We start from the raw sequence: 14,428 nt of genomic DNA on the forward strand, positions 1-14,428 counted from the left end.
TGTCCCCATGACAACACTTCCTGGCTCTGTCAGCTCAGTGATGTCATCTTATAGCAATCAAGTTGCTATGAATTCCCAATGATAAAACGCACTGCCAAAGCATGGGTGCAGGAAGTGTGGTCATAGGGACAAAGGCAGAAACGCTCCTCTTATATAGTTTCAAATGTAACTTTCTCCCTCACATTCTAGAAGTTTTTATATGTAAAATCTGATATTAAAGCGATCGTCTCAGCATTTTCAAATAGGTTTTACTGAAAGCTCTGAACGGAAGAAAAACTTTTGCAGGGATTTATAGATCATAGCCTTTCAAATAGTCACCAAACAGCATGAATTGCATAAGAACCAATTATCCAGCGACCATGAACGCAACACCAGGAACGTTCTTATCGGATTTACTAGAAACATAACACTAGGATTTCAGGATTGCCAATTCTAGCGATACTGTGATGTCATCCTGGGTCTGACCGTTCCCCTGGCGACGGATGATTTCCGGCTTTTTATGACACAAACAAGCTTTAAAGCAAAAACAGGGAGGGCACGGATATTACAGGCACCCGGGCAAAACTGGCCAACGATCCATGGTAAAGTCATTTATTTTTGGCCCCCTGATAACCACATAGTCAAGACGCTCCATTCCACGGTGCATTGCCAAATCGGAAAAGTTTATTTTACATGCAATCCGCAGTTCGATCTGTATAAAAAAAAAAAAGATGGTGATGTCAAGACCCAATGATCCGTTGTGTTCTTGAAAAGTTTCACCTTTCCAAACTTAGAGGAATGTGTGCTTTAGTTTTCTTCTCTGGTTGGTTTTATTCCTGTAAATAAAGTATGTCCGCCAGGAGGAAATGACAGCGCCGCTGTATGATGTCTGTGTGGTGGCCGGGCTCGCGGGATCGCGCTTCCTTCACACTGCCTGGCTCCAGCATCTGCATTCACTGTGTGCTTGTCTTTCCCGAAGAGCAGGTCCCGACCTATGTGTCGAATGACTGAGGCCGTCTACCATGGCGGAGTTTACTGTAACACTAGACCAACCTGAAGACAAGAGAAAACGTTAGTGCCACACAGATTACACTACCGTGTTTTTTGCGGATCCGTGTAGAGCCGCAAAACTTAAAGCAGGTCCTATTAGTTACCGTGTTTTTTGCGGATCGGTCTTGCCTATTCAAGTCTAAAGAGACGTGAAATCCACACAGATACCATCTGTGGGCGGTCCGTATACCCTCTGTGTTTTGCGCATGAGCTGCTGGGCGATGGGGATCATGGGACCTTCTCAGGGGGTAGGGACAAGCTATTCACATTTCCAGCCTTCCATTATTATTTTTTTGCGATCCATGAACACGGATGACATACGGACCGTTTAAACAGGGAAACGATCAGCTGATGAATGGGCAAGCGCTCCTTCATGCGGCCAAAAAAATGGTCTATAGTCGGCAGCACATCCCCCTGTGTAAACAGGGGAATGTGCTGCCGACATGATGATGAAAACGTATGAACGCTCGTTCGTCCCGATACATTACCGATCATCGCTCCTTGTGAAAGAAGCAAAACGAGCGCCGATTGATGGACTGTTTTAACGACCAGCGCTCGTTTTCAAGGCCCATATAAAGGGACCTTAAGCCCTGCATCCCCCACCGCCAATCTATTCTTCTCATTGTCGGAGGTCAGGATGAGTAAAATGAATGACTTTTTAGGTTCCTAGACTTTGCAGAGCTGCCATATAGTAAGAGAAAGGATATGGTGAGCACCTTTTCCCCTCAATCTCTGAGGCAGCACAAGGGACACCTCAAGCAGCTCTACAGGGTGAGGATCCAACCAAACATATCCCCGTAGGTCAGCGTCTTGGAGAGATTCTCCTGTGCGGGTAGGAATAGTCTTACCTTTTCAGAGTCCATAGCTGGGCATCTCCAGTTGAACAAGTAGTACTGCAAATTGCCATCTCCTATGCCAAACTTTAGTTTTTCCAAAAAAGTTTTGTTTTCCATCAGATCAAGAGCATTGAACACATCAAACCCTTTCTGCCAGGAGATAGGAATAAGGAATAATAAACCTGCTGTCAGCAACTTTCCAGTTTTAAATCACATTAAAAAGTTAAAAACTTTGATAGATTCATTCTAAATGCTGCTGGTTGCCCTTGGAAACAGACAGCTCATCTTTTCTCTGCTGTCAGACATGTGACTTTTTTTTTATATAGCCAGAACCAGGTTGGATCCATAAACAGATACAGTGACACCTCTTTGAGACCACCACCCAAGATTGCATTGAAAAGGGGTCTTCTGGAGTAGTGGTCCTCTCAAAGATGATGTCCTTTTGGATTCCTCTTTTTCCTTTAAACTTTTTTTCTAACTGCACCAAACTAGGATGCGTGAACCGGACTGCCAGCTCCCACAATGCACTGCTCTCTAGCAACAGTTCTCTATTCATGTCTAAAGCAATGTTAATGACAGTGACGAGGCAAATACTTGGCAACACTTTAAAATAGAAAGTATAATTTACGTATCACTCTCATGAGACAACAGGGATTTAAAGGGAACTTGTCCTCAATTTGTATCCCTGTAAAGTTGTCCCACCACGCTCTAGGTTATGTCTCGACCGTTCTAAATGTACGCATGCGCCGGTTCACTACAGAAGGCATCGTCTACGTGAACGTCATCCTGCAGTGAACCGGCACACGGGGATTGGGAACTCCTTGTTGTGGGTAGAGGCTTCAATTCCCTTCAACACATGCCCCGATCCCGATCTGAAGACTGTGGGTGACCAAGGAGGCGTCATGCACGTCAATCAGGGAAAGAGGTGTTGGGTTAGAGATGAAAACGCCGGAGACGTCTGAGCTGAGCAAATACCCAGCGGATACTCCAGGAGTAATTTACATACGTGATGCTGATATTTTAAACCTTCTATTTGTAAGGTACGCTGCGCTACCAGGGACAAACAGGCATTTAGAAAGGTCTTCACATGATCTACAGCGTGGTGGGATTACTTTAGGGAGGTAAAAACAGATGACCGGTTCCTTTTAAAGCGGTTGTCCCATTATATTCTGATCGGTGGGGGCACATCTGCTGAAAACCCAGACGATTGTGAGCATTAGGGCTCTTTCAGACGAGTGTGTAGTATCTCGCCCGTGTGACGCCGTTAAAACAACGGCCGTCACACGGACTCATCTATTTCAATGGGGCCATTCGCACTAAACCAGCAACGTGTCCCCTCCATTCACAGGATTTGTGGGGGGGTCCCGGCAGTCGGGAGCCCCACAGATCAAAATGTGATGGTAAACCTTTGACTAAGTAGAATCCACTTACTAATTTGGCGATTATCAGTGCGTCGTTCATTAGGTCCAGCAGAGGCGTCTCTGTGTGGACGTTGTAGAAGGAATAAGCGGCTTTGAGGGTTTTATGCACAGGATGATGCATGACTGTGGAAGGTAATGTGTAAAAACTGAAGAAGTCCGTCAATACACCATTGGAACTCTGGGAAGAAAAAAAATGGACATAGAGGTGAACTCCTAAATATCAGCGGATCTGGTGAGCTCAGCCGCGCCGTGTATTACATAGTCACCCAATCATTTGAAAGCATGCCACGTAGTGCTATCACTTCCTGGCATCAGCCGACGACGGAGGCAGCTTTTCTTTGAAAATGGATTGTCCAATGGTAACGTCCCATTTTAAGGGAGACAAAAGATTTTTATGTCACTGCACAACATGGCAGATTGACATTCAAACTCATTGACGCACCTCATAGTGGCCATATTGGTTGTCACCCGGCTTTCCTTTAGAGGGGTAGCCCACTTTGTTCAGTCTGTTTATGAAGGAACACAACTGATTATAGGGGGGCGGCATGGCGACTGATCAGGGGAAAGGAAGCGTTACCCGGCAGCTACTAAAATCAATGGGCCATCCATGTAACGAATCATCTAGAGCTGCGGGTTCCACCCTTATATTATATATATTTACATTCCCATCCAGAGAATTGAGACTTACCTCTACAACAAAGGTATCAATGATATTATCCTGAGGGAAAAACCAATGTGAAATCTCCTCTTCATCAATGACTGGAGCGAGGTGAAACTGACTCAAATAGTTATTTATTAGCTGCTGGACCATCGGGACGTCTTTCTCCTCCATTGCTCTTAGCCCGGCAGTCTTTGTGGCCTTATTAATAAGAAGGGGAAAGAAAGAAAAGGAGAGGAACTTCTTGGTGTTACTAGTCAGATACGGCCCATTCATGCCATTAGGATCTCTAGAGGGTATAAGAAGGTCCTAATACACCGGCCAATACGGGCCGTGAAAACGAGCGCCGATCAACAAGACAGCTCGATCACCACTACGATCGATCGTCCCCATACATTTCTAGCATGTCGGCAGCACATCTTACGGTTTACACAGGGGGATGAGCTGCCGACAACGATAATATTTATTGCTGCATAAACTATACAATCAGCCGATCAACTAGCTCGTTAATCGGCTGATCGTTACCAAAAGGTGTATACACTCCGTACATTACTGTTTGTCAGTGATGTCTCAAAGAATGAAGAGATGTCTAAAACACGGATACCACTAGGTTAAAATACCAACCACTGTGCTGCATAGTGAGCCCCAAATATCACCAAACCACCACCACAGAACCCCGACGTGCGTTTCACCATCAGCTTTTTCAAGGGGTGTTGTGTGGTGGGATGGATATATCTTTTATAGGAAGTATCTTGTATAGGAAGGAGCTGAAGTTAGCAAATTGACTTCATCCGCCATCTAAATGGATCCTTGTGTTTACACAGCACAGGGCACATAACCCAACCGTTACGAGAAACCCTTAAAGGACCAGTCTAGATTTACATTGTTCGCAAAGCAGGAAGGACATCTTAACATGACTCTCTTTAAGAAAGTCCTGTCGTGACCCCAATAAAGTTAATTTGCCGCCATACCTGGATTGCGGCTTTCCCCGATTCCACAGCCGATCTTTCTACGTGCCTCCGTTCCCCCACGATCAGCCCCTTAGGTTCGTGCTGGGTGGTGGAGACCGCCCAGTTGCCAATTTATATATGAATTAGCATATTGGCTGCCCAAACAAACGGGACTCATAGCGGGGGAACGGAGGCTGATTGAAAGTGGTGGCAGACTTTAGCAATATGCCTTTACTTACTATGGGCCTTTGGGATTTAGGACTGGACAACCCCTTTAAGTACACGATAACACTTGCCTCAGTTTTACACCAATAAACCCAGGAGAAAACATTCCCCATAATAATCTAGTACAACCTATGGCTACTTACATCCGGCAGTCTGTACAGTTTCATCGTCCTCTGTAACGTCATATTTCGATTAAGGTGAGAAAACTTCACCTCTACCAGTTTTCTAGGGTTCAAGGAGCGATGCCAGTACCTAAAGGGGGAAGAATACAGGATTAATGCTCCCATGTCCCAGCTGTAAGCTTCCAGCAGTGAAGGGGTTAACCTGTGGAAAGGGGGAGGGGCAGTACAACTCCTAAATTCTGATTTCAGACACACACTGGGTTCTTGGTGAAAAACATTCTTTGTATCCCAGGACGGCTTTCGCGTACAAAGTTTTCCTTCTGGTCTGAAATCTACTTTTAGAAACGTCTCCACAGCCGAACCCTTGATCCCTCTCTTTAGTACAAGGTATCCGTATACTGAGCCAAGGTCCGCGGGTTATTGGTGAACCACACAAAGACCAATAGTGAAAAACAAAAAAGCCGGGGAATCTGATTTTATGAGAAATTAAAACTCCCGAAGGCTCCAGCAGGGCAGATTATTGTACACATAATCCAGCAGTGAAATAGGGGGCATCATGTAATAATTTCAGACCCAGGGATTAGCTGGCGCTAAAAAGGCAATCCATATAAAATGAATCAATCTCCTGTCTACCCACCATCTAATTCATTATATATGGTTTTTCACGCTAATGCATGAATGGTTGTCACAGCCCCTCCCATTTTAGGCTTCGTTCAACCAGTGTATTCCCTACTCCGCCAGAGAAGAACAAGGGAGTAACGGAAGCAACGGTTCCGTTGCACAATGGACAACACCGGTGGCGGAGGGAACCCTTTGACTTTATTGGGTTCCGTCTGCTTTCCTGGAGACAATAGCACAGCATGCCGCACCGTTTACTCCAGTACGCTTGGCCGGTTCTGCGACGAAGGCCCCTAACGCAGATGTGAACGAAGCCTTAGTAACATCACTAAATAAAAATATGTTTATATCCAGAAAAAAGCAGGGGGATCTGTCATCATTCTATGCTCTCCGTGACCAAACGGCACAAAAAAGATGTTGTGATGTTTGGCTAATGGCAGCCGACAAAGAATACAGCGGACTCGTAGCTATAAGTCCGCTGTATTCACCCCCTCACCAGTGACTGACGGCCGCCGTGTATCTGCATGTATACATGGCAGCCCCTGGAAGGAGGCAGGGGGGAGAGCTCCCCTCATGGATACAGCGGACTTATAGCTACGAGTGCGCTGTATACTTTGTCGGCTGCTACTAGCCAAACATCACAATATTTTTTGTGCCGGTTGGCTAACAGTAGAGCAGACATGTCCCATAATATGCTGCCGTCAAACAGAAGACTATAGTATGATGACCAATCCGCTTTAAACCCCACCTTCCCTCTTCTTCACCATGTCAGTAAAAAGGAGGAGGATCGGTGGGGGTCCAAGCACGGAGACGCCCACCGATCGCTAAAACGAAGCGGCAGAAGTCCTCGGGTGAGCGATGTGGCGCTTCGTTTCTGATCGGCTTTCCTCGGAGCGGTGCACGGGCTCAATAGAAAGTCTATGAGTACATACATCAACTAGCTCAATCAGAAACAAAGTGGCTCAGCGCTCACCTGAGCAGGTCTGCCGCTTCGTTTTAGTGATCGGTGGGGGTCTCAGTGCTCAGACACCCACCGATCAAAACTTCTGACATGTCAAGTTTTTCAAAAGTTTAGTTACCCTTTAAAAATATGAATTCAAAGTGATTCTGCGACCGACTTTTTCCACTTCGTTTTTTTCAGAGCAACTGATGTCTATAAAAAGTAGACGGATGGTGCCCTTTGGAGGTAAGAGCAATTGACAACTTCAAGGACCGATACCGGGAGATTTATCAATAATGTCAGAAGATGCATGAATACTGCCAATATGGCGCCAAGTTATGTTATATGATCTGGCATTGGTTGGGCACAGTTTGATTAATAAATCTGCCCAATTGTTTTTCCACCAGCGAGACATTATTATTTACTAGATCTCGGCTTCTTTCAATTATACTTGCCAATGAATTTTCACAGGTCAGTCCTGGAAATCTGACCAAAAAAAAAAAATAAAAGGGGCATCACTGGCATTTTTGGGGTATTCCACACGAGAACGACTTCTGGATCTTCTTTTAACATATAAAGGTCTTTTGTAGGTTCATTTTACAGACCGGTATAGACGACTGCACATTTACAGGCTCCTCTCCGCCTGCTAAACATAATATTTGCAGAGCGGTCCCTTTAGCATTTAGGAATTATTTATTTTTGAAATGAGTTTTACATCTGAGTTTTTGGCTTCACATGGAAGGTACTTCTCAAACACATCTCATTACACAACAGAGGAAAACATTTTTACATTTTTAAACAGGTAACACGACCAACAAAAATATTCTTTAGGATCAACGCACACGATGCGTATTACGTGCAGCTTTGCCGTGCGTATTTGTGTGCGGCAAAACCGCAGAGTAATACGGTAGCAGCAGAGTCAACGAGATTCCAGGAAACCTCATGCACACGCTGCGGTATTTTTCCGCACTAAAATTGACCTGCGGTGCGGATTTTAAAATCTGCAGTATGTCAATTTATCTTGCGTTTCCGCTGCGAATTCTATCCACCTAGTGCAGAGGAAAATCGCACGAAAACACGCAGAATGAAACCGCCATAATTTACGCAAAATGTAAAGAACCCACTGGAAAACGTATTAAAAAAAAAAAGTTTTTTTTTTTCCTGTGAGTCCCTTGCGGTTTTGCTGCATATTTTCTGCAGCAAAATACGCAACGTGTGCATGTAGCCTAAGTGCATGTTCACACGTAGAGTCAAAAACTTCTCAAAACACAGAGCTGTTTTCAAGGGAAGACAACCCCTGATTTTCAGACGTTTTTTGAGCAACTCCCGTTTTCACAGCGTTTTTTACGGCCGTTTTTGGTGTTGTTTTCATTGGAGTCTATGAGAAAACGGCTCCAAAAACGTCCCAAGAAGTGTCCTGCACTGCTTTTGACGAGGCTGTTATTTTACGAGCCGTCTTTTGACAGCGACGCGTAAAATGACAGGTCGTCGGCACAGAACATCGTAAATCCCATTGAAATGAATGGGCAGATATTTGCCGACGTATTGGAGCCAATTTTTCAGACGTAATTTGAGGCGTAAAACGCCTCCATTACGTCTGAAAATAGGTCGTGTGAACCCAGCCTAACAATGCAAATAAAGAAAATGTGTTACATTCATGATAAACCTGCTAGGAGACCATGCTGCTCATGATCCTGTTGTGCACGTCAACCTTTCTACAGTATGTATGTACTAAAATTGAGATATATATATATATATATATATATATATATATACACACACACACATACATACATATATACTCACACACACTATATTAAACGTTGAGTAAATACATTACATATCTTGTACTGACCCTGACTTACAGTCTGTATTATACTCCACAGCCGTATTCAGAATTGTACTGGTTGTTATTGGAAACCGTCAACAAGCTTGTTGTCAGACATATCCCAAACAGCTTAGCTCAGCTCCTATAATGCAAAGGGACTTTCTCTTTTCCTACATCAGATTACTGTAAATTGCCTGGTATAAAAATGGCACTTCCCAGAACTCAAGTCCTCAGAGAACGCTCTGTAAAGACATTCAACAAGCTGGTGGATTTCAGCTCTGAAGTGTGAATGCAGCTATTGACTATAATACAGTCTGTAGCTCCAGATGTATTTACAGAGTTATTCAACTTTCATGTTAATTTCCCCTTTATAAACCGTAAAATGGCGTATAATTTATTACACATGATAAATCGGTTTCTTTAGGCGTGCCCCCTGAGTAAACGGAGGATTCTATGAAATCGCCCTGTCATGATTATTAAAATCCAAGCAGAAGAAGGTTGTAAAAGCGACACCACTTTGTAGGTGTCTATGACATCACAGGAAATATTATATTACTATTACTTTATGCAATTCCTATACAATGTGCAAAATATATTGTGCATGGAAAAAAGATCTGAGAACGCTGGGGTAGTCCCAAAACCATAAAATATCACCTATCCACTAGATCGGGGGTTATTTTCTGAACGCTGGTGGTCCTACTGCTGGGAGCACCACTGATCGTGAGAACAGGGTTCCCAAACCCCCAGATCCTCCTCACGGGATCCCCTGCAGTGAGGAGGACCTTGAATGGAGTGGCAGTCCAGCATTCACCTGCAGCTCCATACACCGTCTACGAGAATGACAGAAACAGACGAGCGCTGTACTCGGCTGTTTCAGTCATTCCCGGAGCGGCAGTGCTCACTGCTGAACCGCCGCTCCATTCAATATCCTCCACACTGTGGTTGAGCAGTGACGAGGATGTGGGGGTTCGGATCCCCGTTCTCACAATTGGTGGGGGTCCCAGTAATCAGAAAATCCTGTGGATAGGGTAGAATTCATGATTTTTGGAATATTCCTATAAGTATGTACTTAAGATACCTACACATATTGCCTAAGAAAACCTTGTGTCCATTGGTAAAGGCCTTTGGCGAACAAAACACCAGTCATTTTATGCCAGGGTTTACAGACTTGACATCATGGCACCATGCATACTGTATATACCAGCATAGGAGATTACAGACCCTATCCAGTATAGGCATATATGGGCAAGGTATACTGTACCTGCATGTTGACACCGGCTTTGGTAGAACAACCCCTGCTGTATAAACAGCTTGGAAAATCCCCTCTAGGTTCACTCTCCGGGTTATCTCTCGGATGAGGACTGGAGCCACGCGCTTTGACCGCAGCTTTTTATGGACACAAAGGAAATTGATTTCTACCATCTTCTTTACACTGAAAGAAACAGACATGTAATGTGTAAATAGATGCCCTCAGAATGATGCCATCACCTAAAACTAAATAGACTGGCTGAGGGTCACATCATAGCACCGACTGCTGCACCGTGGCACCACATATAGCCATCAGTATATGATCGGTGCGGGTCCGACACCCGGAACCTGCACGGATCAGCTGCCTCCGGGCACCGGAGGTCCACGGCAGAAGCAAATGGCTCCGGTCACGGAAGAGCGGCCGAGCTCCAGTACTGCAGCTCTGCTAGTGAATAGGAGCAGACCTGCTGAACGGCCGCTATGCAGTGGTCGGAAGCCATCTGCTTCCGGCTCCAACTACTGCATATCGTTCAAAACATCCGGTGCCCGGAGGGAGCTGGAGCGGCTGATCGATGCAGGATCCAGGTGTTGGACCCTCACCAATCATATACTGATGACCTATCCTGTAGATCAGGATCATCGGTCATCAGTTGTACGATCGTGACAAACCCTTTAAATGCCAGTAAGACAGGTGTTACTTACGTGTCATAAATACGGATAGTCGCTGGAACAGCACTTATAAAGCCAACTAGTTTTTTGTTGGAAGACACTCTTACACCACAGTGCCACTGAGACAACCAGCCTGGGGGACGTAACGCCCTGTAATACAAATACCAGAATTCCCATCAGTGAACTACCAAGATAACTCAATAACTGGAGTACAATATTTTTCATGTTAGATGAACATGTGAACTGGTCCGAAAACATTCCTCATATAGAGATTTGCGGTTTTATTGTTTTACTAGCGTCTTTTGGGACTCACTAGATTGGATTTTCTTAAAGGGTAACTAAACTTTTAAAAAACTTGACACGTCAGTGAAATCTCAGAAGTTTTGATCGGCGGAGGTCCGAGCACGGAGACGTTTTGCTGCTTCGTTTCCGATCAGCTTTCCTCGGAGCGGTGTACGGGTTCAATAGAAAGTCTATGAGTCTGTACACCGCTCGCTCGGCTTTACGAAGAAAAGCGATCAGAAAAGAAGAGGCACAGAACTCACGTGAGCTCTTCTGCCGTTTCATTTTAGCGATCAGTGGGGGTTTCAGTACTCAGATCCCCAACGATCAAAACTTCTAACTGGTCAACAGTTTTTTTTTAAAGTTTAGTTACCCTTTAAAGGAGAACTACCAGAAGGTCAACGTTACAACGATCTTGGCTTGATAACTCAGCACAGTTATAAGAGTTTATAATAATAATAAAAAGTAAAAAAGTGAAGTTCCTGTAAGACAAGCCTATTTGGCTGTGATCCCCTGGCAACACTTCCTGCCTCTGTGGCGTCTCAGTTTTGTCATTAGAACACTGGGCCCCAACAAATTTCAATCCAGATTTATTTTTCTAGTACAAGTGAAAAAAATAAGGGTTCGCTTGCTATAAGGACCAATGTCCATTCCCAGGACTACTCAGAGTTCACAGGAAGGAAGTTTTGTCAGCGTGGCATAAGTAGAGAAGCTCTTCTAACATGAAGCCTAGAACCTCAAACTCAGCGCGGCAATAAAATATTGAACTAAAAAACACATTTAAACCAGGTAGGAAGTATTTATTGATGCACATGGTGCAGTCTTGGTCATGAAGACCTTCTGTGGATTCAAATCACCATATACATCAATATCTAGACCTGACCTTGAATAGTGTCCTGTATGCGTGGACACCTTAATGCATTTGGTTATTTGGATCCATGACAACCCTGAACCTGACAGAAATCACAAGAGGCCGTGTTGCCATCAGAATCTCAGTAGTGCAGCCTCAGGCTTTGGGCCTGTAACTTCCCGCGATCTTATATCAGCACAGAAGAAATTAAAAATCATCTTCACATTTTTTATGTAAATTTAAAAGGCCCATTTTGTATTTTCTTCTTGTAGATTTCCATTAATCTGACACACAATGGGAGCAGGGTTATTACATAAGACAACATGATCTCATTTCCTTAAAACCCTGGATACTCACCATTGTAAAAACTCTGGGGAATAGTCAAAACGGAACATGTTGTCATCGTCTTCCACATAATTCTCATTCAGCAAAGTGTAAAGTTCTTTTAGCTGTTCAGTGGATATAAGACAAGAGAAATCTTACTGTTACAATGAAGCCTAGAGAGAAGCCTGATCAGTGCTACAATAAGGAACAACCAGTTGTGTTGTTATACTGAAGAGCGAAGAACACGCCACGCAGTTAAGGTGGCCATTTTGAATGCTGAATTGATCATAAGACTAGTCCTAATACAGTGATGCGAAATGAAAGAATCTGCAGAAATATCAATCATTCCCCAAAGTTTTGAGGCTGTTAAAGTTTTACTTGGGTGCTTTTGGCTCCTAAGTCTAAAATTTTAGGCTAATGAAATTGGCCACCAATTTAAAAACCAATATTATTCCATGTAAAATGTATAAAGCGTTTACACTAGACTGTGGACTGACCGGCGGCAGCGCTTACAGTAGTCTGTGGACTGACCGGCGGCAGCGCTTACAGTAGGCTGTGGACTGACCGGCAGCAGCGCTTACAGTAGGCTGTGGACTGACCGGCGGCAGCGCTTACAGTAGGCTGTGGACTGACCGGCGGCAGCGCTTACAGTAGACTGTGGACTGACCGGCGGCAGCGCTTACAGTAGACTGTGGACTGACCGGTGGCAGCGTTTACACTAGACTGTGGACTGACCGGCGGAATGTTTACAATATACTGCGGACTGACCGGTGGAGGCATTTACACCAGAATGTGGACTGACTGGCAGCAGTGCTTATACTAGACTGTGAGCGGATCGGTGGAAGCACTAACACTAGACTTTGGACTGAGCGGCGGCAGCGTTAACCCCTGACTGTGGAGTGACAGACAGCAGCTTTTGCACTAGACTGGACTGGCCGGAGGCAGCATTCACATTAAACTGTGATGACCGACCAAAACATTTACAGAAAACCATAAGCACTATGTTCTGGCTACCTGCAGTCACCACTAGGGGGAGCTTAGGAGTTTACTGCATACTGTTATAAATTGAACTCAATAATAAAAGAGTTTGCCGTAAGCTCCCATGCTCCCTCTAGTGACAGCTGTAGGACTTTGGCTCCAAAGTCTAAAAATGTAGGAGCCAAATGAAATTTTTTGGTCATTTTAGATGCCATCTCGAGTTGTGCATTTCTACAAAATCAATGGGAACTTGTTTTAACCTATACCGCAAATGGTTATTATAATATTTTTTACCTCCATATATACTATATATAATGGTTAAAGAGGAACTGCCGACGCACAAAACTTCATCCATAAATCACGTGACCCATGCATTAGTGACTTACCACGTCAGCGTTGCTCAGGTCTAACGTGTCCCACATGAAACCCTGAGGCAGAGAGTATGGCTCTTGGCGTATGTTGTCCTTGTCGGGTTCAATTGGACCGTGACAAGTTATAATTTCGTCTATAATGAGAAGTGAAGGTGTTTAGGCGACAGGTTTAGAAAAATCGGTAGCACTTCGAGGATATTTCCACTGTTGCAACAATTGGTTTTTATTGCTGCAATGAATCTTTAACAAGAAATGAAGCGATTTTCAAATTGTCTTGATTAAAAACCGCTAATCATTTTGTGTTTACAGCTCTTATGCAAATCTATGCGTCTCCAATGTTACAGACTACAGTCTGCCTGCTTTCTCACATACGGCTATAACGAAGAAATGGCTGAAAAGTAGATTTGCTAAGAGATGGGGATGGGTCAAGTACTTCTATTTACTGGTGACATGAGATCAGGTTGAAATGCTCCCCCCATCTCCTTAGATAAGTCCCCCCCGCCCCCCCGGGCCCTCAGGCTGACAGCCGCAGCTTCTGTACCATGATCAGACTTCAATTCATGACACATTTGGTTTCATAACTGTCCTTGACCAGTCAGATATTTCTGTTTATCAGACTATGAAACATGGGAAGCACAGAACACTGTGTTACGTGCTCCAGGAAGACGGAGAAGGGAGTGTCAGACCCTCAGCAAAAAGAAACACAGCATTTTCTGCAAACGTAGGGGAAGAATATTTCTCGGCAAGACCGAAAGACGCTTCAGGTTCAGAAAAGGACATTTAAAGCGACACTGAAATAATGAGAAAAACCAAACATGACACTCCACCGCACTATATCACAATACAAAAAATGATGGGAAAAAAAATATATATTTATTTCTATATTTGTCCCTGGGTGCATTCTGCCTCCTCCCTCTAGCGCTAAATCCAATCAAACAGTAAGTTTAGAAAACGAGGAAGGACTTAAAGAGGCGCTGTCACCAGATTTTGCAACCCCTATCTGCTATTGGAGCAGATCGGCGCTGCAATGTAGATTACAGTAACGTTTTTATTTTTAAAAAACGAGCATTTTTGGCCAA

General features: G+C 44.2%; 1 protein-coding gene across 2 annotated transcripts in view; it reads right to left on the reverse strand.

Annotated features, from left to right (window-relative positions):
- Window positions 1-228: 228 nt before the first annotated feature.
- The window catches only part of NMT2 (N-myristoyltransferase 2), a 49,100-nt gene continuing 34,900 nt past the window's right edge, over window positions 229-14,428 (reverse strand). For both annotated transcript variants that reach the window (XM_075827655.1, XM_075827654.1), the window contains exons 5-13: window positions 13,365-13,483; window positions 12,034-12,125; window positions 10,578-10,694; window positions 9,889-10,059; window positions 5,263-5,371; window positions 3,975-4,145; window positions 3,297-3,464; window positions 1,878-2,015; window positions 229-1,032 (exon numbers count right to left, since the gene is read on the reverse strand). In XM_075827655.1, the coding sequence (XP_075683770.1) occupies window positions 1,012-1,032; window positions 1,878-2,015; window positions 3,297-3,464; window positions 3,975-4,145; window positions 5,263-5,371; window positions 9,889-10,059; window positions 10,578-10,694; window positions 12,034-12,125; window positions 13,365-13,483 (1,106 nt within the window). In that variant the 3' untranslated portion in view covers window positions 229-1,011. The remainder of the gene's footprint in view (window positions 1,033-1,877; window positions 2,016-3,296; window positions 3,465-3,974; window positions 4,146-5,262; window positions 5,372-9,888; window positions 10,060-10,577; window positions 10,695-12,033; window positions 12,126-13,364; window positions 13,484-14,428) is intronic.

The sequence above is a fragment of the Rhinoderma darwinii genome, chromosome 5, assembly GCF_050947455.1.
Source record: "Rhinoderma darwinii isolate aRhiDar2 chromosome 5, aRhiDar2.hap1, whole genome shotgun sequence".
NCBI lineage: Eukaryota > Metazoa > Chordata > Amphibia > Anura > Rhinodermatidae > Rhinoderma > Rhinoderma darwinii.